Raw genomic sequence first — 25,638 nt, forward strand, 5'->3', positions numbered from 1 at the left:
GTGGTCGAAGCGGTGGCTTTCTTATCGGCTTACTTTGTTCCAGATACCTTTGCATGCCGGAGAACCAGGACCCGCAATTTCTTTTGGAATACCGTGGGCCAGTCACCATGAAGGGGAAGTCGGAGCCAATGAACGTCTGGTTTCTCACCAGAGAAAGGGAGCTCGCTGCGTAACTTATGTCTTCAAGGAAAAACGTGTATACCTGTACTCGCTCACGTCATTATTTATTCATTACCGAAAAATTCTCTCAATAGCAATAACGACACGAGTTAACGACCTACATATACATACACATATAAATATAAATTATACAAATACACTTATACAAGATAACTGATGGGTAGGCCTGATAGTAAAATGTAATGATAATGTATACAAATAAATATCGCTGTTAACTATAGTTGCAATAACCGCGTTGGCGCTAAATTGAAAAATTTCAACCAAAGATCGTCGTAATGTCAAATTTAGGCCGCGCCGATACGCGCCGACATGCGGCAGCTAAATGCCTGTAAGTTGAAAATTTTCAACGTCTCAATTAAGATCACTCTGTCTCTTGCGAGCAAGAATCTAAGCGTACCTACTCGGTAATCTCTATTCTTAATGCAAATCAGGAAAGCCTTGTAATACTATTGTTGTTATCGTATTATTATCATCGTCGTTATATTCAAGCGGCGATTAGTAGCTCGCAAATTGCTGTTGCTGTTGCCGCTGTGCTGAAATCACTATACTCACCGTCAGCGACAATTGAAACTACTAAGAAGTCGAGAGAAACGATGACTACGACAACGAGGGGGAGGAGAGGTTCGCACAGCTTTCTTTCTTTCCACGACCGGATTCTGATGAGCCAGCGAAAATTAACGATTCGTCGTGAGTCTTCGATTCGTTTCTCGCTGCTGCTGCATGCAAGACTGAAGTATATACACTACGAAAATTCATCACACGGATCAATGGTTGCCTTTGATCAATTCTTGGATGGACAAGGTTTTAAGAATATCGCATCACTGCACTGAACTCCAAACGTTTTGAAATTCTTTGGCTTGTCGGCCGAACGTGAATCGACATACATGAAATCAAGGAAAGGAGGAGCGACTAAGTCAGTCAGAAAGTAACTAACAATTAAGTAAGTTTAAGAGCCAAGGGTCAAGTCTGGTCTGGCCCATGAATAAAAAGTTGCAAACATCGTACAGACGACGGTGCAAAATAACCCACGAAAAGAGTGCAGCTCAGGAAATTGAACGATGTGTACCGAGCATACGTAGCTGCACAGTTGAAAAGGATATCAAGAATGCAGAGTCAGAGAGAGAGAGAAAGAGAGAAGGCTGACTGCAGCTTGTGCCCCGCAAGAGAGGAAAAAATAATGATGATTCAAAAAGAGCCGAGGCATGGTGAAAAGGAGAGAAAAAAAGGAGGAACAAACACGACGTACCCACTCGATGCAGGAATGCGGAGAGCTGAGGGAGTGTAACGGAACCTGTTCTAGTCGTATTCTTCCTCTTCCGTGTCTCCGTCCGTGGGCAAGGTCAACATAACGAACCCGCTCTACGATTTCATACGATCGGACCACAGGTGTCTGCGCTCGACGTGCTCGATGACTTGGAAGGCGCTGCGTCTCCGTTGAGTGGGAGTTAAGGACGAATGCTGATGCGAAAGGACGAGGTCCGCCTACCTGAGCGCCGATTTCGGCAGGTATACAGGTAACGCGGATATCGGCGTCCCGTCCATGGAGGTTCATTTAAACGACAAACCGGGGGAGACTGTGCTCGGCGAGTCGTCAGAGGACGCCACGGCCTTCTTACCGGACCGAGAACCCGCTTCGAAACCAGCCAAGGCAAAGGCGAAGGAAGGAGAACCACGGGCCACAGTCACGAGGATCGAATCGACTCGACTCGACTCGACTGGGTTCCCCACCCGAGAAATAAGGCTATTGGAGAAGGAGTGAATCGCGGGCCGACCGCACTCTCCGGTAACAGTTTACGGACAACCGCTAGAGCCGAGCGTTCTCTCAGTGTCTTGGGTTCTACCTTGCTTTTTGCGACGCGTCAATATATACACACACATATATATATATACATAGATTTTTTTTCTCACGGCCGATCGGAGTATCGCGAACGGGAGTAAATCCTCGAGGATTATCTAGATTGCGTCGAAGTCAAAGTGCCGTTTCCACTTAGTGATCGTTATCTCGCCTTGAACGAGTAGCCGATATCATCGAATGGATCCGGCGAGTCGGTACAGCGGTATATCGGCGCAGGTAATAACGATGTGAAGATAAGAAACAGAGCGACAGAGAGAGAGAGAGAGAGATAGCAGGTGATACGCAATCCGTGGACCGGGTCGTGGAGCCCAAGAGCGACAGACCTTTTCGCTACTCGGGTATTAAATGGACGAGGTGAACGGAATGACCGTCTCTCCGGCACTGCCACCCAAGGAACGGAGCTGCAAGGTAACCGGGCAAGATGCGCGCCAGACGACAATCTCGATCCAGACTATCCAGAGCCTCTCCCTCCCCGTGGTGCCGGTCGGCGGCGGTCCGACTTCCGAGGCCGGAGCAACGGTATTTGTCGGTGGCACAGTGCCACCAACCTCGGCATCGTCGGCCTGGCGAGTACCGGTGGTGCAGAAGTCGAACGGTTATCAGTCGCTCCAGCAACACTCCTCGCAGCACCATCAGCAGTCCTCCCAGCCAGCCCACGTTGTCAAGATCCGTATAAACCCGGACGACTCGGCTGGCAAGGTCGTCTCTACGGTGCGGGTCACTCTGGACGACGAGAAGGTGTACGAAAACGGTAGCGGAAGCGGTAACAAGAACAACAACAACAACAACAACAACAACAACAACAACAACAACGAAAAGCACAACAACCACAAAAACAACAACAACAACAACAACGAAGGGGAGGAGGAGGAGGAGGCGGAAGGGAAGGACAGCGACAAGAGTAAAAACAACAAGAATACAAACAATACGATACACAACGCGGACGGCGCGAAGGTGCAGAGTGCGGGTGGCGTGGTGAACGGTATCGCGAGTGACCGTGGTTGTGTCCGAATAAGTGTCGGTAGCAACGAGGCGGACATTAATCGGGAGGACATGATAGTACAGCGCGAAGTTCCTGGCGCGTTGAGCTCATCGGCCGGGAACAGATCCAGTTCCTGTTTCTACTACAGCACGTTTCAGGGCTCGATTGGGACGATGGTGATGTCGAGCGGACAGTGCTCGCCGAGCGATACCTTGGACAGCGGGACCTGCAGCGATCTTGACGGAACGCCGCCGCCCTTGCCGAAGAAGAAGAACGCGAGCACCGTTATCCTGGGAAGCGGGCAGCACAACAGGACCGGGAGCCTGACCAGCAGCGGGGCCGAGATCGACAGCGATGACAACGAGAGCAACGTCAGCTGCGATTCGCTGAACAGCAGCGAGCTGAACGCGGGCGCCGACGAGCTCGGTAGCAAACCGAAGGAGCCCGACGAAGCTCGCAATCTCGCCGTCAAGGCGGCACCGATATCCGTCAAACCGCCGGAGCCCGCGTCGCCCGATAACGACGCTGCTCTCAGTCAAAAATCGAGCCTCGACCGCGCTCCGTCACCCGCGACATCATCGATCGGGACCGGCTCCGTCTCCTCGAAGACGTCGAGCACCCCTCGCGTACGGAGCCCCGACGGCCAAGAGCCGATCCGGCGCTCACCGCCGGTGGTCAAGGAGTGCGCCTACGAGGACAAGAAGATGGAACGCATGCGAATGCAGGACGAGACTGCCGCGGCCGAGTTCTACGCCAACTTCAACCGCGGGAACGGGACCAAGTACCTCTATGACGACGACAGGTTCTACAAGTTCCACGTAAGCGAGAACCTCGAGGAGGCCAGGGACGTCGCCGCGGCCGCTGCCGCTGCCCTCGCCGACCCCGGGAGCGACGAGTTCTTCGCCGGGTACAAGATGCTCGACCGCGAGGCCATCCGCAGCGCGCGAGGCACCGTTCGGGGCGTTAAGAACAGGGTGCGAGCCGGCATCGCGACCTTCCTCCAGCAGCCAGCTACCAAGGTGTGTATGCGTCGTCCTTGCCCCGGGTTTCGACCATCTTTTCGCGAGTCTCCGCAGCTCCGCGGCCGGGTAACGGTAGTCCGGTAACGCGTTGCGAGTCGTCCTTGTCCTGCGGCTGTCCGAGCTCGTTGGTCCTGGACGTGGCGCTTCTTCCTCGGTAAATTTCGCCCCGGGCCACCGAGTTCGTTGATCGGTCGCGAGGCGAGCCGTCGACGAGTCACCTTTCTCCAAACTGATTGCAAACGGGCTGAGAGCCACTGTTCGGTACCTGTTTCGGGACCGGCTCATCGTCTTACCGATTTTTTTTATTCCTCGTTCTTTCTGCTTCTCCTTCTTCTTCCTCTTTTTCGTTTTTCTCGAAAATTTTATTTTTGCACACGCGCGAATACCGCCTTACGTATCGAAGCTGACGACTCATCGGCACCGGGCCTTCGCTACGTGGTCTTGAAATTATTATCGTCATCATCACCGTCGTCTTTTCGTTGTTTTAATCCCTCTCTTCTTTCATTCGGTTTTTCTCACTCGCGAATACAAAGCCTTTCTCCCCCACCGTTCGCCGTTGACGGACGCATTCTTACAGTACCGTCTCTTCGGCGAGTTTTAGCTTCGAGGTTTTATTTCTGTACGGTGTTCGTCAACCCTTGCAGAAAAGTTTTGGTCCATTCACGTCGAAACTTTTCTCGAAAATCCGCATTCCTGAAGACGAACTAGGACGTATTATTACATCGCGATTCACAGGCAACCGAAACCTCGCTAGCCTCCGGCGATCGTAGGTAAACCCAGGGTACATGACTAATCTCATATCCTCTCCGTCGCCTCGGGGGCGGAGAGGCGGGTACCAATAACAACGCGGTTGACAGCTGGCCACGTCACGTATTGAACGCGCGTACATAGGAGCGTGTCAATTTCGTACACGGGAAATAAAAACACTCCACGTAATATATAAACAAGAATATGCCATTTTGCAGGCAACGAATCGACGAACGGATCGAACCGTGCAACTCGAGGCGCGGAGCGGAGGAATTTCGCTTTGTGCGGACAACGTGTCGACGTAAACCGTAACTACATAACGGTGTAATTAATTGATAGAAAGTGCATGCGCCGATGGTATAAGACCGCGAAGCGTGCCAGATAGTCGACGCGGTACCGGTGCACGGGCCGATAAGATAACCGGGAACCGGGGTAACAGCGATTTCGATCAGGTATCAGACACGATGCGAGTGTGTGAAACCGTTGCGGAGGAACGGCGCAAGCCAGTGCGCGTCTACGGAAATCGTTTTGCAAGTGCGACACGTTCGCCTGCTATAATAGCAGAGGCGCTCTTCGCTGTTCGACACTTTTCTAATAGCCTCGCCTAGCGTTACCGTTCCGTGGCACGATTCAGTCAATCAGGAAGGACCCACCGTCGACGGAAACGGCGAGCCCCGAATTCCCCAAGTTATCGGAGTCGACGGCCGTTAGTCGGTCGGAATGGACGAGGCGATAGCCCGCGACATTCCACTTGAGAGAAACTTTCGCCCAAGTTACGCGTACCTACCTGAAACTTTTTACTCGGCCTAACGTGATCTGCTGCTGCTGCTGCTGCTGCTGCTGCTGCACTGCCGTAAAAGTATGCGAGTTCACAGACGGGATTTTATCTTGTTGAAAATGTCGCGAAGCAAACTTCGGAAAAAATAAACAGTCGGATTCAATACGGTGGCGTATTTTCGTCCATTGTTCTCGACGAAGGATAGACCGAACCGAGGACTCGGATATTTTTTACGAATTCCACGGGTGTCTCGAAGGATTTTCCCCACCTTATACCATCTTTTCTTTCCAAGTTCTATCACGTCGCAGAGCTCGGGGTCTCTACAGGTTCTTCGAGACATCGCAGAGGCGAAGTAAAAGCTGTTTTATGCGGAATCTGATTAACCGTTGCCCAGAAAGTTGCGGCTTTGCAGTGCGAGATCTCTTATGTAGTTTCTAATTGATCGGAAGATCTTACGCCTCCGAAAAAGACTGAGAAAGAAAATAAAAAAAAAGTCATTTTTAATAAGCTTGTCCACTTTCATTTGACAACGAGATTAACAATAAATTGATAAACGATGCACCACTTTACCGCAGGCTGGAAAAATTCTTCTAATCGAATGAATTGGTTTGGTCGGGATTTTTAATGAAAAAAAAAACCACAAAAAATACGGAATGTTCTCACGATGCGCATTAAATTACTTATTGTTAATGGTATAAGTTGCGCCCGCTGCGGCCCCATTAAATACCTATCACGGGATGAAACTACGGCGCATCGCGTAAAAAGTCCACCCGATATTCTCCGCCTGATTTCAGTTTGATCAAGAGAGGCTCAAACATTCCACTCGCAGTCTCTTATAGTCGGTCTCTTCAGAGTCACGTTATAGGCATTATCGATGTTTTCGCTGGATGGCGCAACCTATTCAGACCCAGCCAATGCTATTCCAACAACAATCCTGAATCCCCGAGCCTGGACCGTCTTCCGGGTTCTCCGGCCGCAAGGTTGTCGCGGACTTTACAATCTGAACGGTCGATCTTCCCGCCTGACGATTCCAAAGAAGGAGTCGTCGTGCAAGCGCCGTTCGTTACTCGCCGTACCCACGAATGGTAAATTTATTCACGTGTTTATTCAATTAAACCTCTCCGAATAACTTCTGATTAATTATCCCGAGTTGCGACGAGTAACGCGCGATGTCGGTCACAATTAAAACGGAGGCTGGCTGGACCGGCGTACGATTCGACGTTTCAAAAAAATTTCACAATTTTCGCCTCTCATCTGGCCGATAAATTTTGGGCAAGGTCGGGCGGCCGGGTGCGCGTTTATTTAAATATTCTCTTTGCAATTTCGCGGCTGAATTATATTGCCCAATGCCAAAGTCCCGATCTCGGGACTTTTTTTAAATTTCTTTATTTTTCTTTTTCTTTATACTTCTCTGGCGAATTTGTCGGAGAGAATCAGGAGTGGGAGAAGACTTCGTGATGTTGAACCGCGTGACTGGGCGTTCATCTCATTCGAGGAATTCATCAAGGATCTCATAGTCGTAGTGTGTTGAACAAAGCGTGCCGGATGTCGGCAACCGGATATCGCTCGCTTCTCGCTCTGGCATCTCGATTTCCTTCGTCGAGAAAAGAAAAGCTGGCGAGAAAAATACAGGGACAAAATATCGCCGTCGACTACTCGGGCATTACATGCCAGAGGCTGGATATTCGATAACCCATGAAAGAAAGTTTTTACAACAGCAAAGTAGCCGTGAGGAATCCGCGAATGTTGACAAAAGTTTCACTAAATTCTCATAAATCTTTGCCGGCCCCTGCAACGCGACGTAATATCTGAATATGTGTGCGCTCGCGATATTTGTCAAGATGTTATACACATATTTGACGTTCCCAACGCTGGGCCGCCAAGGCTTGAAGAGCGAAATTTTGTAACCGCGTGAGAGATGACGTTACGCACGTTTTTGTAGCCAGCTCCTAGGCGTCGAAGTACACACAAATCTCTTATGAAATTTTGAAATCCCGAGAGATGAAATAATCGATGAAAGGGATTGCCAATAAAACCGCTGCGCAATACTTGTCGCGATATTTGCATTTAGAAGTGTTTCACTCCTACTCTGAAGTATATAAATAATTATGGATATACGTGTATCTACATACCTATATATGTATATACATACATGTATGTGTATACGCGTACCGCGCATAAAGGAGGTAGAAAAATATTTGGACCAAACGAAACTCGGACAGAAATTAATCGACGTCGTTCGTGTTTAATTTCGTTTGCCGGACGATTAATTATCGTTTTATGAAAAATAGGAGCCACGGCGTCGGGAGGCTTGTTATTCACCAACGTAAATAAGATTAATCCAACTTTTGTCAAACGTAGAGTTGTTGGGGGAGCAGGATGTAGACTTTTTACCCACAGAGGGTGACGTGAGTAATCGGCTTGTACGAATAGTTGTAATAAATCGGACGGAATATCATACTGGAACAAAACAATCAGTTGAAACGTACGTTCAGGAAAACATTGCTGAATTTCGAAAGTCGAAGAATGGATCCGCTTGTTAAATTTAATTGCCGTAAACGGTTTCTTTGAAAACTCGGTCTTTAGTCTAAGGAAAAAAGTAAGTGATGGGAATGAAGATCTAGACTTGTCGAAACTCATTTCGGTCTATCGATCTCCGCGGCAGTCAATCGACACGGTTATGTAAAACTCGAGAAATTACAATTTTTTAACGATATGAATCGGCTCTCTTGAGCTTCCAGATTAATGGGTAATCCAATCGCAGTTCAAAGCCTTATAAATTTTTCACAAAAGAATTACAAAACACGTACGTGCACGCTGCACACGAACAGCGATGGTTCGGTCACAATTTTTCTCTACACGCTTCATAATCCCGAAAGCATCGTCGACCTTTTTTATCCCACTCTAAAAATGGTGTCTGATCAAATATTCTCGACAAGAGCGACGGTAGTTTTCATTTTTCCAATTCGTCGAGGTTCACTCGCGGTGTGGACGTAGCCGTTTAGCAAAGATGCGAATAGGACGGGAAGGAGAACCTTGACACTTGTTCTGAAAACGGAAACCCGCCCGTCTCAAGAACTTTCTACGATGAGGTTAACAGGTTCCTCGTTTGATAGGCGCGTGATACAAAGTTTCTTGACCTCGTAACGCTGCGTGTCGAGTCGCATTTAAGGCTCCCGATCATCGGGGGCGAGAAACCGGGTAGGAATTTGACTTCCGCGCCACGATGGGCGAGGACGACCCTAACCGGTCAGTTTGAAACAGCCATCGTCGACCCGGTGAATTTTCCACTGGAAGAAAACTCGGCTGCGGTACTGTCCGAATCAGCCGGAGGACACAGATCGAGGGGGAAAGAGAAAGCAGGTCAAAGAGCCGACGAGCGGCGACAGCAGCGGAGGCAGCAGCAGCAGCAAATCCAGCAGACTTCTCTCTCCGATCCTTACCTGCCGATTCCATCCGCACCTACTTCTTCTTCTCCTTGCAGATGCGAAACGCGACATTCAGTCACATTCGGCCAGAGAGGAGGAGTCAGTCTTCCACAGGATCGTTTTTGCAGACCGATATAGTGCAAAGTCTCGTCTGGAATAAGAAAAACGAAGAAACAAAGCCGCGATTTTATCCTAATTTTTTCCACCATCATCAGTGGCGGAAAATCGGCTCGTTATCCCCGAAGATTAGGGTCTGCAAAAAGTATTCAACAAAGTAGAAATCCCTCGGGTAATTCACGCTCGCGTTGATCACGCACATCTCGCGGATAGTGTATACATAATGTAAGATGGAGACGGTGTATAATGTAATGACTCCTCTCACACGCGCTTACAAATCGGCGCTACCATGATGAAGAACAAGACCCTGCGGAGCGAGGCGCTTGTTTCAGCGACTACGCACGATCCTTCTCCTTTTTTACACTCGTCGGTTAATGAAAGAGTTTCAAGTGCCGCGGCTCGTGCTCTATCCGCGAGCTTAGTTAGTGAGTATATTACACGAAACACGGGCCACACAAACTCCTGCGCAAGTACGTTGTTTGTAATTATAAAAAGGTTGCTCAATTTTCGATTGCGTCAGTCCAAGTGGGTCGCGCAACGGGCAGCTCGTATCTCCTTCGGAATTTTGCCTTTTTTCTCTCTCTCTCTCTCTCTCTCTCCTCCTCCGTTTTGCTTCAATTTTATTGCTGCTTGTTAATAAACCTATTTAATCGAGTCCTCTATTTCTCTCAGCTGATTTTCGAAGGAGTCCAAGATGATACTCGATTCCTATTATCATCTTTCTTCCCATTTGTAATCGGTTCACCATCATCCAGGAACGTTCGATCTCAAATTAAATAAAAATATCCCTGCAGAAAGTGAAGCCTACTACAACACAGTCGTGATCACGTAGGTAGCACGTTCTATATATGTTATATACATATGTGTAGAAGCGAGTTTATGAGTTTTTGCGAGGAATTCAATCTGAAAGTTTTGGAACTTGGTACGTATATAATACATAGGTATACATACGTGCTCACACGCAAAGGCACACGCGCGCATTTATCCGTGACTGGAATATCGCGTCGTCGGTGCGGAGGCTTTGTTATTTTTTCTATCTTTTTTCACTTTTCGGTTTGTTTGCTCCATTTCATTCCAGCAGTTTTTCTAAGTCGCGACGCCTCTAGCCATGACCAGTTAGACCCAGCGTATTTTACATACGGCTCGGCGTAATGATCCACGCGCGTGTGCGTGACTTTATACGCGTTACAGGCACGAGAAACGGATTATAGGCATAGACATATAGGCATTTGGACGAACGGTGTGCCGCACAGGTGAGAGTCGGGGACCTTAATAATTCCGGGTCTACCCCACCCGAATTTTGACATGTAACGAAATTGGGTCTAATTGGCAGATATTTGAGCGGGTCGTTAGAGTTTCTCTCGACGGGTCGCGTACGTATAGCCGAGTTTCAGATTTCTGTGCAGCGTTCAAGCCGCGCGGTGAAAAGGCGCATATCTCTTGCATGTGTACAGACAGAAATTGAACCTTGGCCTCGTTGATCGGTTTAGTATGCAGGGTGAATGAGTAGGATCGTTGGTTTGTTCACTTTGCGCTTATCTTTTTTTTTTCATTTTTTTCCTCCTCAATGCACCCTAATTGACCGCGTTCGAGTTTCGATCGATCGTGTAAAATTTTCCCAATCGCTCTCTCGATTTCGATACCCGGCACCCATGATACAGCTGATTAATGTTACGATTTCTACTTCCGCAGAATATATCGACGGCATGGATTCGGCGCCGGTTCGAACGCGTGATATCGTAAGATCGTCGTGCAATCGAGGCCGCGGCCGTGTCTCGTTGTGAAATATTCAAACCGCAATATCGTATATGAGGTATTATAATCCCGGGTATATATGAAATCCGCGGAATCGCCGATGCATGTTGCCCGACTCTTAAGTCGAGCCCGCTCCGGGCTGCAAGCCGGGTAAAGAGGAAAGTCATATGATCCGTGAAATTAACTCCCGACGATCGTGGTTCTTTTTCTACTTTTCTACTTCGCACACCGATCATAACTTTTAATACGAATTTAAATATCAGCTCAGCAGCTGCGTTTAATTGGAATGATCTGTCGCTCGTGAACGTTATTATAATGAGGTGTAAAAGCAGAGCAAGAGGCGGTAAAGTACGTACCCAGCTAATCTAACAACTCTCGATAAAGGTGCCAATTTAAACGGTGTTACCAGGAAGAGTGATCGCATGTTGTAGGGATTTTCAGAACGAACGACCAGAATCGTGTCCTTTTCTCCCCTTTCGCGATCCTTATTCTGATAAAATATCACCTGCCCCAGTACGCGGTAGCTTGTTACAGTGCGACGCGTACCTTGTAAATGAAGTGGAGCTTTTGTGGGATCGGGAACGCGTGCGGAAATATGCGACGTTCGCAAAAGACCCGGCAGATGGAGAGTACAACGGAGGCTGTGGCGGAAGGGAATGACATGGAACGGAGACGTCGTTTCCGGAGCTTGCGGAACAGAGATTGGGTAAAAGGGTCGCGAAAGAAGCTTTGTTTCAAATCTGCTTCGTGTCTCTCTCATAACTCTCCGAGTGCAATTAGCGAATACCCTTTCATCCCTCCTCTCGCACAGTTGGACCAGATGTCGCGGTCGCCACGGGCGCAATCGATACCTACGAAGCTTGGCTGGTATTATGCCAACCGACACGTTCCCGGCTACGTGGACGCACCACCGCATTGATTCGCGAAGGGTGCAGGACACGAGGGGAGGAATTCTGCATGGCTATCCGGCAAGCGTAACCTTCGCGTGACGTCACGAATTACGCGCAGCGTCTCGACGCATTGATTAGTCTCATTGTCACAGCCGGGTTACGCGTACGTTATAATGCAGGAAGAAGGAAAAAGAAGAAGCGTTAGAAATGAAAGCATTGCGAAAGCGCCTGATCGTCAAACGGTGTTGCGTGTATCAGTTTTACCATTTCGTTGTGCGGCACCGTCGGGATAAGCTCCTCAACTTTATCGAAAGGTCAACGCTGTGCGTAACTTTGCTATTCGCGGCCAGGGAAATGCAAGTGCCACGTGATCTGCAGAGATTTCAAAGTCGTGGTGGTTCCAATAACGTGCAGACAATCAACAGATGTCAATCTCACCGTTTCCAAAATTGTACCGCATCGGCGAACCTTCTGATATTCCAGACCACATTTCGTTTCTTACTTTTACATATAATTTCCATACTTCTTAGCTTCTGAATTCTCTTCTGAATTCTAGTGCCTCGATTAGTTCACCAAATGTTTAAGCTCTTCCAGTTTTGTGCACTTGTATTGCCAATCAATCAATCTTACGGAAAAAGTGATCCTGAATTTTGGAGAGAGGAGAACGAAGAGGTCGAGAAACAAGAAAAGGAAAGTGGGGATTTCTCTCCTGGAACTCGACTAAACTTCTAAAATATCTTAGGGTTTTCACCAGTTGCGCCGTGGGTGAGATTCTTGCAGGGCATAACAGCTCGGCAGCGGGTGAGATTGTCGTAGATGATGACGTCTCATATTCGACGACCTTATAATTACACGAGAATTGCATCACGTCGTTACGATACTCCTTTTACTTAATTACACGGCACCGACCCACAATGGGTATTATGAAAAAGACAATTCATGCCATATTGCGCACATCGCGGGTCCTGACAGCCGCATCGCACTATACCACACCTCTCGTAGGAAGCGAAGGCCAGCCGTCCGCGATGAACACTGATCAACTCCGAAACGATCGGTGATCGCAATTTGATGGGACGAGGTGGGATCGAGGCGGATACATCGGGTCGAAAGATGCGATTCGAAGCCGATCCAGAAGCGCAAGGTCAAGATATCGATGTTCCATCCGATTCTCGAAAACAGAGCCGCCGCTTTTTTGAGTCGGTTAAAAAGATTGTCACGACCAGTACCCACTTCTCTGGTGGTAATTACCCGTCTCACCAGGGAATCGCGGACCGCCAGTTCCAGCTGCGAGGCCAAAAGGCGATTTAGGTAGTCGCGGAAAACTCCCGATGATTATTGTTCGACTGAGAACCTCCAAGAGGCGGTGGAATCAATCATAATTCCGAATAATTGAAGGGGGTTCCGTGCCTGGTTTAGCGGGCAGCAACCGGGCTGAATCGGACTCATTACAAAAGGGTGTGAAACGCTAACGGCAGACGATGGTGGACACATTGTGGCGTACCGCTAAGTAGCAGCGTTGAATTCCGGTCAGTGGGCAACCTGATCTGCCGTAGCATTACCCCAGTTGGTTGCGACGGAGAAATCGACTCCTGCAGTCGACGCGCAGCGATGCTCGATCTCGGTTTGTTGGCGTCGTTTAACGAATTCGATTTGTTGCTCGGATCACTCGAGAGCAGTTAGTAACCACGGGCCGTCTCGATGCTTACCCTAAGAATTTTCCAAGTGATTCGTCAGAAACCCGCGGAGGTGACCGACAGCTTCGTAACGTTCCCACGTATCGTCGGGCAGATTGTCATCCGGTAAACGTGACGACTCGCTATTACTCAGCAGCTTTATTTGATAACGCACTCGCATGACTAAGAAGTGCACGATCAGCCTCCAAGCGGTGTGGATTACGGCGTTATCACGAGGAAAACGGATTGTTTTTGTTCCAATGATAGCTCCGTGGTTTGAATTCGACGATGAGGCTGCCGGCCACTTGTTGTCTCTTATCTCTGCACTCGGGATTTTTCCGTTATCGTCACCGCGTTTCCGATTTTCACTGCAAATTACGAGTGATCAAGTTTTAGGTAGTCGCGTAGAAAGTCGTAGACTCATCTGGCCTCAAGCCGGTAGACTATTTACCGGAACTGCCTGCCTTTCCCGTAACCATTTTACGGTTAAGGGGGCGGCCAACGTGTCTCAGGATAACCACCATAAACGGAGGATCGTCGGCGATGAGCGTTTTCGAAAGCTCGCCGGGCTATCCGTTTGTAATTAGTTCCAGTTATAATGCACCGTCGCGGGAAGATGGAGGGGGGTGGGAATAAAGGGCGTTGCACAATTATCGGTGTACGTCACGTTAATAAAAGTGTGTAATTTTCGGGCACTTCCTACGATTAGGCGGGCAAGTCGCCGGTCATTGTGCAGCCAACCGTCTACTTCGATTCGCGTCATTTTTAAACGATCATTCATCAGTCAGCCTATTACGTTGTACCTCAATCCGAATTTCAAATTCTGAGGTAAAATTGCGTGCGGCGCTAGGTTTTCCTGAGTTTTCAAGAATCTCGGTTCGTTCTCCATAAATTTACGATGCTCTTTGTCCGGTAATTTTCCGGTGTACACGTTGTACGTATAACCTACCTACCTACTCGTCGAACGGTAATTCGAGAAGTCTCCAATTTTCGAAACAAATGCCGTATCCAATTTTCCACTCGCATTTTCTCTCGTTCTCTTTCCACTTGAATCTCTCACCTCGTTAAACCTTATACACCGTGATATAGGTATACGGTTACGGAAAATTTAACGGCCTGTAATTCTAAACCATTGGAAAGCTCCGCCGAGAATTTCGAGAAGCTCTTCGCTTATTCGATCCCGTTACGGTTTGAACCCCCCTGAATTTCAAGAAAATCATCGTACTTGCGTAGAGTTTTGTTAATCCGCTTCCTTTCCCAGAATTCCGTCCTGCTGTAAAAACCATTTCCAAGAAAACCCTGGACAAAGGATCCAGCAGCGACGATACTCCAACTTCTTCATGTTTCACGAATCGCTGCCGATGATCAATGCGATAAGAATCAACCAGCGAATATCCTCACCCTCTCGATAAATTGACTGCACAAGTTTTTTCTTTCTTGTATCACTTCATCCTATCTTATTCACGCATTACGGCATATTTGACCGTAAAGCCTGCGGACCAGAGGCCCAGTTTGCGAAGAGACTTCAAGAATAGCCTTGCGGTGCCCGAAGGTCTACCGTAGATATGAATCAATCCGCGTTCTGAGAAACCGTTATCGCGCACCGAGTACCCACTGTGTCAGTCGTAATCGAGCGTATAGACAGGCACACGAGGAACGAGAGACAGTTATGAAAATCGCTCTGCGGTTGTAAGCCGAGCAAATTCCTTCGGCCTGGTTCAGCTGAGGGCGATATCCGCCAGAGCAGCAGGTGAACGATACGAGTCTATAATGCTCGCATGTATGTAGATCCGGTGTCCGTGGTACAAACAGTCTCTCGTATCGCCGCTCCGTTATACCAATAGCTGACTGGGCAGGTAGGTACCTACACCCCGGTGAAAGTTAATTTAACAAAATCATGATCTCTCTGTGGGACCAGGTTACGTAAAACGGACAAGAAAATATTAGAAGCTTGCCGTCGTCGTCGTCGTCGTCGCGAGGCCAGTGGCAATTCTTTCCTTTGCGTAACGTTGCTTTATAAACACCAGCTTGGATACCCGCTGCCTTATGCTCCGTATGTTAGTCCGCGGTCTGCCATGGCTGCGAGGAAGGCACCGAGAACCGGCCGATTAGTACAACGAGCGTCTCACAAAGTGCCAGCCGTGCAGCCGATGTCGATGATTTCTTATCACACGTCCTCCTCGCTGTCCTTTCCGAGGTGACAAATCGTTCCCATGACTGTCTTGCAGGATGGATGAAACCCAGAGGTCGAGGACGCCGTCGCGCTGTACGCTGATTCCACGCAGCCGGCGGTGGACGCCTCGAGGAAATGGGATCCGGCAGGGCTTACATTTGCCAGCCGCGTACTGGATTATCATTAAAACTTTAGGCACGTGCCGTTTTCCCCCGAGTTATGCTTATACTCACCGGACCGCACCTCGAGACTTCGAGTACTTCTTCAGGCCGCTGAACCGCGAGTTAGCTAATATCGGACGGTGTAAGTGAGAGTTGGAACGATTTTTCGAGCACCGTTGATCACGCCGATGCGTTTTATGCATCGGAAGAAAGTGTAACATAACGATCAGATCTTCAACAAAGCTGTAAGGAATTTCGACCACCGTCCTTCGTTCAACCGTTTTTGCCGAACACGAATTCGGTCGGAAGCATAATTGGCGCCGTGTAATCCTGACCGCAAACAAAACCGCTCGTTCTCGGAAAAGCAGCGATGCTCTAATCGCGCTCGTCTCCCGATAAAACCGGGTGGCCAGTATTCGCTAATAATCGTTATTGTACCGACCTACACGGAATCGTTATCTCGTCGGTAAATTTTGCGTTTTAAAAATCCGACCATCCGATTGTCCGTATTACACCGTATGAACTGTGGTGGCAAATGAGTTTCGAAAGGCTGAAAAGGTGGGTGCGGAGACCCGGAAGCTGAGCAATTTCATTACCATCCACCTTCGGTTTCGGTTTCCTGGCACCCGCACCTCTCCCTCCGTCTCGCTCACCTTTCAACTGGACTTTTTTGTTTCAGAATTACAAATTGAAGGACGCCGGGAAGGTTGTCGTCTACACGACGACAATGGGGATCGTAAGAGAGACCTACTACGCTTGTACAAAGGTTAAACAGATACTCAGGACACACATGGTTAAGTACGAGGATCGTGACATGTTCATGAGCACCGAGTACCAGAAGGAACTTCGCGACCGGATCCAGTCCACGACCATTCAGGTCCCCCAGCTATTCATAGACGGGCAGTATATCGGGGTGAGTGCAACAGAAAGCGTATCACGATGCATTCAGCGTCCGGAAAAGCCGTCTGACGTATGGAAATAAAAGTCACTCGAATCAACTAAATCGCGAGAGTTAGTTTCAAAGCAGAGCTGAATTCGACGGTGCGACGAGCTAATGGACAGAAGCGTAATCGACACTTGTTCGCAAATTATAGAAACTCTCTAAACGTCGTTCCACTTTTGTCGACGGACCCAAGCTTTCGGCGTTAGATCGGTTCAAGAGCTCGTGCGAAACGTGGCACACTATTCCTCTATACATATTCATCCCATTCAATCACACGACGCCCACGAATGTCCGAGAATCTATGGTCCCGTGGGCGAAGCGCGCCAAAGCTGGCCTAATTATTCCGTTTGTGCCGTGTCTCTGCAAGCTCCCGGCTAAAGTTCCGCCTACTTTTCTTCCTACCGTTTTAACATTTTACCCGAGACGTTGACGCAGCCTTGCATCTGCATCGCACGTGGTGGGCGAATACGTGGGACTCTCACGCGGCCTCATCGACGGTTCATATCGTGTGAGCATCTGCGTTTGACGACGTCAGCACTGATCGCTGTTAATCGATGAAAAGAAATGGACACGTTCGACCTTGGTAATGGGTGAATTCCTCTTTTGTCCTCTCGTGATGCTCCACGTGGAGAATATGCCACGTGATGAGCCCCCCCCCCCCCCCCCACAGGGGTTCATTTTGATATTCATTGAATAAACTGAATATAGCATCATTACGTAGCTGGTATATACGTCAACAACTTGTCCAGAAGCTCTTCGGTGTACGTTCGAAGATATTTAAGCGAGCTGCCAAAATTATATACAATGCGCGCCTGTAGCTTCGTTGTCAGGATCTCTCCTCAAATTTGGATGCTCATGTCGGCGAATATATAACGAGTATTGATTAATTGATGCGTATCCAGGTGTGCCGTAGATGTAGGCTGTATTCAAGTCGTGCCGATCAATTACCGTACAGCGTTGAGAAGAGACAAATAATCAAGGGAAAAAGGAAGGAAAAAAGAAACGGCACCGATACGTGAATACGTATTTTCTCATAGAATGATCGTGAGAACTTGCAGCGTGCGATGGAGAGATGTTGGTCGCAGGGATTAGTTAGACATCGGTTAAACCACCGGCGTCTCGTCTTGGTCCGATAAAATTTAGTATAATGTACAGCCTCCTGGAATGTTTGGTTGTCAGTTATCGCCGCGACGGGATTAAGGGGAAAAAGATTTTTGAAACACTCGAGACTTCAAAACACGACGCGCTTGAGCTGGCTTAACGAAATGCCCTCCTTCCAGATTTAATGGAAAGGATCCTGCCTTAGCTCATCCTTGGTAACGGTCGTCGATAATCTAGAAGGAGAGGCTCTTGATGATCGAAGGATGTTGCGAAAGTCGCAAGAACTTTGGGACCAGCTTGACCGAGACGTGAAATACTCTCGCACGGTTAAAGGTCAAGCTAGTCGAAAATCAGTGTTTGCCAGGCATCGCGTCGGGCGAAAAAAAAAAACAATCTCGTCATCCGGCAGAGGTGTACGTAATATCATCTGTTTGCATACCGTAAGACGACTGGCGTGTATGCTTCTAAACGAAACGTTGCGTAAGACCCAGATGGACATGCGTGTGCTCCACGGCTACTCGAGCTTGAAAAAAATGAATGGTACCGTGTGGGGATTAACTGATCAGTATGTGAACATTTTTACGATGACGATTAATTATCGCCGGTGAAGTGTGTCTGCGGTTCCTCGTGACAACAATCCAATCTCACAGTGCTCGTCGTTGATCTTGATAAATCTGGGAAATCAAGAGTCGTAAGAGTGACTGGAAGAATTAAAAAGTGACAACAGATCCGTGCCTTATTTACATTCCGAGAATTCCGTCTCGGAAACTTGACCCGCCAGACGAGATTTTCTTGAAAACGAGATCGGATATTTAGTCTAGCTCCAGTTGGAGGGAATGTGGCAACCAAACTTCAGTTTCAATTCCATTAATCGATACATGCGTTGCACTAGTCTGACAATGAGTCCTCGTCTCCTCTGTTCACTGACCGTTAATATCGATACGCCGAATTAAAACTGTGAAAATTAGTCTTCATGTCAGTGGCAAAGCCCAGAAGTAACCTTTGGTGTTGACATGTCAGGCACCGCCGAACAAAAGATCGATGAAATTCGAAAACGCTGGCAGCACGAGAGAGAAATAAGGAAGGTTAACCGAACCATTCGAACGGATTCCAACTTTCGTCTTAAGTGTAAAATTATACCCATTCGTGGAAGAAACCAAAGAAGCGTCTAGGTGCCAGGTGGGATCCGAAGTGATTGTGATTACTGACGTTCCAACGCAGTGATATGGGTATTTAAAAATCTCTCGGCACTTCGATTGCCGCAGAGGTTTAAAGCTCCTTTCGAATCCAGTATCACGGCACGTTTTTCCCAAACTTCTTAACGTCGACTACGCTCAAAGAGTGTCAATCTTTTCGCAAATTGTTTCCAACGCTTCGTCGCTGTGGCAGAGATCTTCGCGATGGCTTGAACGTGAGAATTCAAGAAACGTCAAAGTCCCTCCGGTCTTCTCGACTCGAGGAGTTGCCAATAAGCGTAAAATACACCGCGAGGAGTTCCAAGCAGGTTGGATACAGCCGGATGGATAGAAACGTGCCTACGCCGTGTCGCGCTCATATGTATTATATTCGAACGAATATGTGTACACATACGCAAGTGAAATGTCAAGCCATTTGATCCAAGGCCGTTGGCGAGAGGTGAGGCCAAGCCTCGCCACCTAGAACCACTTCTTCATTTATACACACATTCTCACCTGGACAAGTCTCATGTGCCACAAACCACGTGCGTACAAGTCACTCACACAGATCACTGTAAAAGGCTGCATTCCAATTCTCCTGCGTCACATTATTATTTTACACACTCAGCGAATTCGAAAAGTCGAATATAAGTGCGCTCTTCGCAATAATGACGATTAACGATTGCGGGCGATCGTAACGATCATCGGGAACGCTTGTATTCGATTAAATTTTCATTTTCGAGCCGCATTAACCTGCCCGCTTTTAAATTTTTAGTTACCAGCTTATTTATTTCCTTGAACGCGGCAGAATTTTATATCCCTTCTTTTTTTCCCTCTTCGTCTGATTTTTTCTTACTTCAATTTAACGTCAAAAATGCGGTTACGAGAACCGTTAGCATCGCGTCCTGCATACATTATAAAAGTTCGGGGCCGGTGTCGCGCGGCAAAAATCTCCAATCTTATCCGATCTTAATTTTGGCCCTGAGGAGTTGGGTATTGAAATTTTATCAGCTATTCAGTATCCAGCTGCCATCGCCACTTTCCTCGTCGTGCCGGCAGATTCTTTAACTTCATTTCTTCGTCCAACATCCCCGGGGCGGTCGAAATTTAATTTTTATTCATTTATTTTTCCTCCTTTTATTTTCAACTAGACGTAAGATAAACAACATGTGAACAAAAAATTCGCACTCAAAGTACCTACAAACAAGCGTTTTTCACGTGTCTCGTCAAATTATTCTTAGTACACAGTACGTCAGACGAGGAGAGGAGCAATAAATAAATTATCATCCCGCCGAGTGCGGAATAGCAATAAGTTGAAAAAAGGAAACGATAAAACTGGCATAATCAACGTATACCGCAAACTGATTATATCATCGATCAGTACAGCTTCTCAGTACGTGCGAGAACAACTCGCTTGATAAACATTCGGAAAAAGCATCTAGGTGTTTGTGCACGTGTGTATATAAACATTGTGCACCGAGCTGCTTTGTTTTTTTATTATTTTTTTTTTTTTCTTTTTCTTTGCAGCCTTTTACCACAGTCGACAAAGCTAATTCCCCGCATCAAAAGAACCGCTTTCTCGAATATATATACCTTGTATTACAGATATATACCAGCAAGAAATATTTAAAGTCAAAAATTCTAGAAACTTCGATTCAGTAACGATTTACAGATACGCTGGTGTAAGCTTGGATAGAGGAGTAAAAAAAAATTTTTTAAATCGTAGCCGATTATCTCAGAAAAAAACGCGTCATGTAACATCAATTAATTTGAATTCGTTCGGCGGATAATCTGCACACTTAATAATACAATACCACGAGGAAGTGACACAGTAGCCGACAGTAGCAATTTTCTTGGTTACTTATAAAAGCTGTCGGCTGAGAACCGAGACGTGACGAGGCAACATCATTTTTCTTCCTTTTATCTTCCTTCTTCCTGTTCTTCCTGCCTTTGCGCGGTTGTAATCAGTGTCAACGATACTCGAACGTCCAGCCACGTAATTTCAGTACCTACCTCGTCATCGACGAGAGTGACAATTAGCGACGGCTATCCGATTATCTGTGTTCAATAAAAATTCGTAACTCTCGTTTGCGTTTATTGATGATTTTCTTTAACGCTTGTTCTTTCTCTTCTTGCCGCAGGATGCTGAAGTGGTTGAGAGGCTGAACGAGTCCGGAGAATTGCGACGCATGCTGAAGCCGTACAAGGTATGCATCGTCCTGCAACGTCGTCTGGTATAAGTCAACGTCACGCGCCCTTTGAAGTTTTTCATTTAATTTTCCTTCATATCGTCTGTTTTGGATTTGAATAGGGAATTTTTCAATTTCATCGGATCGGTGACCCCTGAGACGCGTTATTTTAATATATTCACGTCGATGTCGAATATTTTAACGATGTGTTCGCGTGCAATGCTGACAAATTTTACGAGCCAATTACCGTTCCGTGAGGACGTTATTTTATTTACATAAAATCTATTTCTACCGTTCAACGACGCTCTGCGCGATTATGCTACTACTTTCCAAACTGATTATTCTTACTTTTACATCAATCGTGCGTTTTTACCAGGGAATTACTTGTGAACAGAGTTCGCATTCATCGTCGAAATATAATACAACTAGTAATTACTTCCGTGATGGTGAAATTCGCACCTTGTTCTCTGTCGTTCAATATGGGCTTCGAGAGTAGAATAAACAAATATGAAACACAAGTAAAGGAACCGGTAAAACAATATTACCGTTTTATCGTTGAACGGAAAACGTGCAGAGTGAAGGAACAAAAAAATAAATAAATAAATCGCGTCGATGACGTTTCTGCGAGGTGAGAATCCGCAGTTCCCTGGATTTCTTTTATCTGTGATAACTCGGGAAGACTCTTGTATACGCGCTTTTACGCATTCCTTTTATTTCCAGCGCTCTGCGCGGCGAGGCTTGTAAAATTTGCATACCCCTGAATATTTACACGCTGCGTGTATAAAAGCCGGGAACATCGGGATACGAATAACTAAATGAATGAGTCATTTATTCTTCGATTTTCATTTATGTTATTTGATGCGGACAATTTTTGCAAATTTTTCAACCAATCGCGGACGTGCGCGTAACTTCCGTTTATGACGTAATAAGTATAGCAATTTGCATCCCGTTTTTGCGACGCGCCTTACGCAATAAATCACTGCTCAATACTTTGAGAGGCTATTATTCAGCTCGCGAAGCTACCCTGAGTTTACAGGAACAGAGTGTTCCGTTTGCCGAATAGTAAAATGAAGAAACCGGCGTGTAAAAAAAGATGGGAAATAAACGTTCAATCCTTATACACTCGGCTGATAAATCTCTTTCCCATATGAATACGTTATTCCTACGTGCAGGCATATGTTCGTACAATGAGTATATTCACACGTGTATACATACATGTAGGTATATCTATAATATGACAACGAGCAGAGCGCTGTAACAATACAACCCGCCGTAATTACCTCTAATTATCATTTCAATCTCACGCGCGTCATTCGATCAGAATAATTTAACTTCCAGTGTTTTGAAACCTGCAGCCGGTGGGGCAAAAATGGTAAAAATCGTATGAAACAAAAACTTTTCACTTCGAAATCGTTATTCTTTCGAAGTAAGAATTTCGCCCGATCGTTCAAGTTTCGACAAATCTCCAGTTCCTGGCATATTTAACGAAGGGGATTTTCGGTCAGCAGAAAATTTCTCCAAGATGCAACTCGATACCGCGTACGAAATTGAAACGAGTGTAATATCAAAAAGATAAGTGGCAAAATGTTGCGCAAGTATATCCAAAGGCAGCACCGTTCGAGACTCCGAGGAATCCGCAGAAACAGACGACGACGCTTTTGCTGTACCTATCTATCCGACAATCGGCTTATAAGCCGAGCTCGGCTTAGCTCAGATCTCGATTTGGGTTAGGCTAGGTTGTGGCGAACACAAGGTTGTACAAATCCTTTCACTTTTATCTGCCGCTATCTTACAACCCCCTACCACTTTTCCTGATACCTCGCAGAGCCACAGCCTCGCTGGAACACCGCGTTCTTACCGCCGTTCCCGTATTGCATCGTTCGCAATTTTTGGTGTCATGCAATAATGCGCGTCAGATTTTGCGTGCGATAACTCGGAACTCGATTTTTATTATACAGTGTGGGACATCCCGTGTCAACTTTAAATCAGAGTAGACGTACCGAAATTTTTATTATCCGAGCTTTCGCGTATATGCTTGTGAATTTCGAATAAGTAACGGGTTTTCAAAAATTCCTGCAAGAGAACGTGCCGAGTGCGTTTCAACGTTAACATAATCTGATCGTGCAAACTTGAGAGGAGAAGAGAAAGAAGACTGTTGATCAAATCGCAGAACGCTGGGGTTCAACGCCACGATGGTCGAGTGAGCATGGAATGCCCCATATACCAAGTCCGGTAATGCTTAGCTGCAGCAGCAAAGGTCGTTACACCGGAACGGCGGCGACCCGCCTCCCAAAAATTCTAGCATCGACCAGTTGTTCTAGTTTTACTACCCGGCTTATAAGCCGCGGTAACGCTCTGGTAACGTTCTGGTCGCCGCTTACAACGATTGCGGGACCGTTGCACTTGCCTGATGGTCGGTTATCCTCTTTGGTAAATCCTCTCGTTCTCAGACGCTGGCACGAACGGTTTGTGGAGATCTTACAATTCGTAGTAGCGAGTGAGAAAATTTGCCGAATGAAATTACAACTCGTTTTTATAAACAATGAACATGAAGTGAAACCGGTGTAGAGCTGGAATTCGAGAATAAATACCGGAGATTTACGAATTCTCAAATTTTTCTTTGAAACAATAATTAAGCGTCAAACTCGCCAAGATAAGCCTAATTTTTTACTCGTGGGGAAAAAAGGAAAGGCGTAAAACCGAACACGGCGAATGAGTCGTTTAAAAAAAAAATCTTTTCATCGATACTTGTCCAATTCTTTTATTTGTGTTTGAAATTGAAACGTAATCTCGGGGGTCAAGTGAGGATTTAAGAAAAGTTCAGAGAAAGCCGTATTATGATCGAGAGAGGGAATTCGTTGAAGTTGGGCGTTAATTATCAGTTGCTGAAAAAAAAAAATGAATAAATTTTCTCGCAATTATTATTCCCACGTGGATTGAAGAATTTCTATCGCTTAATATACGCGAGTGAATAATGCCCGGCAGTACAAAGTCTCTAACAATGTGTGAAATAGGAAATATATGATATCCGCGAAAGCGTTTGAGTGGCTTATACCGGATTGTATACATATATCTACCTAAATTTACTTTCGTTTCTGACGTTGTATCTCACGTACACCTGTTAAATAGTCGTATCACGCTTTGCGTACGCCACAGCGCCGGTGCGAATACAACGCAAGCGGTGCGGAGATTGTAGGAAAGCAAATAATGGCCAAAAGTTATCCATTCAATTGGGCAAATTTCTATATCAATGATTCATAAGAAAAAGAAAGAAAAACTCTAAAAATTTGCTGTGCATTCCCGCAGTACGAGTTTCCGAATGATATTGTTATCGAAACCGGTTGCAAAATTGAAGTGGAAAATTTCCTCAGGATAGCAAAAATAGTTTCAAACAAATACCGACCGTATCGCATAATTAGACTTTCGTAAATTGGCTAAATTTTGTTTTATTTCTTGGTTGTCGCCGTTTGAGATTGAGAATATCGTCTCGACGTAAGATGCGAATATGTTTTCTAAATTCCAGAGTCCGGACGCGTGCACAACTTGCCAGATCTGCGGCGGGTATCGTTTGCTTCCCTGCTCGGTCTGCAACGGCAGCAAAAAGTCGGTGCACCGCAACGACTTCACGACGGAGTTCGTCGCGCTGAAATGCATGAACTGCGACGAAGTTGGCCTCGTACGGTGCCAGCATTGCTGACCATATGGATAACGTACCTATGATCCTGCTCAACTCGAATCAACTCAACGCTACCTTACAACTCACCTTCGCCCTAACGATTACAAATTGCAGGGACGTTAACTTATACATAGAGAGACACGCGTCGCACGCACATTATATACATGTATATATATATATATATAGATACATATGTATATGTGTGTATATGTATGTAAAAATGTTGTACGCAGCGATCAAGCTGTAGACGTTACGGTATTTATAAGATTATGCATGTATGTAGGTATACAAATATACATATATTATATATAAATATAAACATAAATATAAATATAAATATGTGAAAGTGCTATACGTGTAAGAGCTATATAAAGTTATATTATAATAACGACAGAGTAATTTCTATTATTTTTTTCTTCTTCTTTTTCGTTCTAATTGAAGAAAAAACACTTGTAGGTGAATTAAATATCGTAACTAACGCATATCGTACTCGGAAAATAGTGACTAATTAACGGTAGGGACGAGGTCCGCGCCAGTCGTTAATTAGCTGATATATGTATGACTTACCTATGATCGATAATCAATTGCGTGAACATGCTCGTGCCGTGGTGCGTTTGAAAATAAGATAAACTAAACTAAAATACACTGTATAAATATATTATATTATATATATATACACACACATATATATATGTATAATTTAATTATATGCGTATAATCGATGTATCAATAAAATATTAAATTTTCTTTTTTATAATTAAAACAAGAAAAACGGGGGAACCAAACAAAGTCT

The 25,638-nt window shown here is 46.3% G+C and overlaps 1 protein-coding gene across 1 annotated transcript in view; it reads left to right on the plus strand.

Moving 5' to 3' along the window:
• Gycbeta100B (guanylate cyclase soluble subunit beta-1-like) overlaps positions 1-25,591 on the plus strand; it is an 87,598-nt gene extending 62,007 nt beyond the window's left edge. Inside the window, exons 15-19 of the mRNA XM_069137091.1 lie at positions 44-170; positions 2,381-4,036; positions 16,441-16,674; positions 21,122-21,187; positions 24,693-25,591. Of these exons, the coding sequence (XP_068993192.1) occupies positions 44-170; positions 2,381-4,036; positions 16,441-16,674; positions 21,122-21,187; positions 24,693-24,866 (2,257 nt within the window). The 3' untranslated portion in view covers positions 24,867-25,591. The remainder of the gene's footprint in view (positions 1-43; positions 171-2,380; positions 4,037-16,440; positions 16,675-21,121; positions 21,188-24,692) is intronic.
• The last annotated feature ends 47 nt before the right edge of the window (positions 25,592-25,638 follow it).

The sequence above is a fragment of the Neodiprion pinetum genome, chromosome 6 (genome assembly GCF_021155775.2).
Source record: "Neodiprion pinetum isolate iyNeoPine1 chromosome 6, iyNeoPine1.2, whole genome shotgun sequence".
In the NCBI taxonomy this organism is placed as follows: Eukaryota; Metazoa; Arthropoda; class Insecta; order Hymenoptera; family Diprionidae; genus Neodiprion; species Neodiprion pinetum.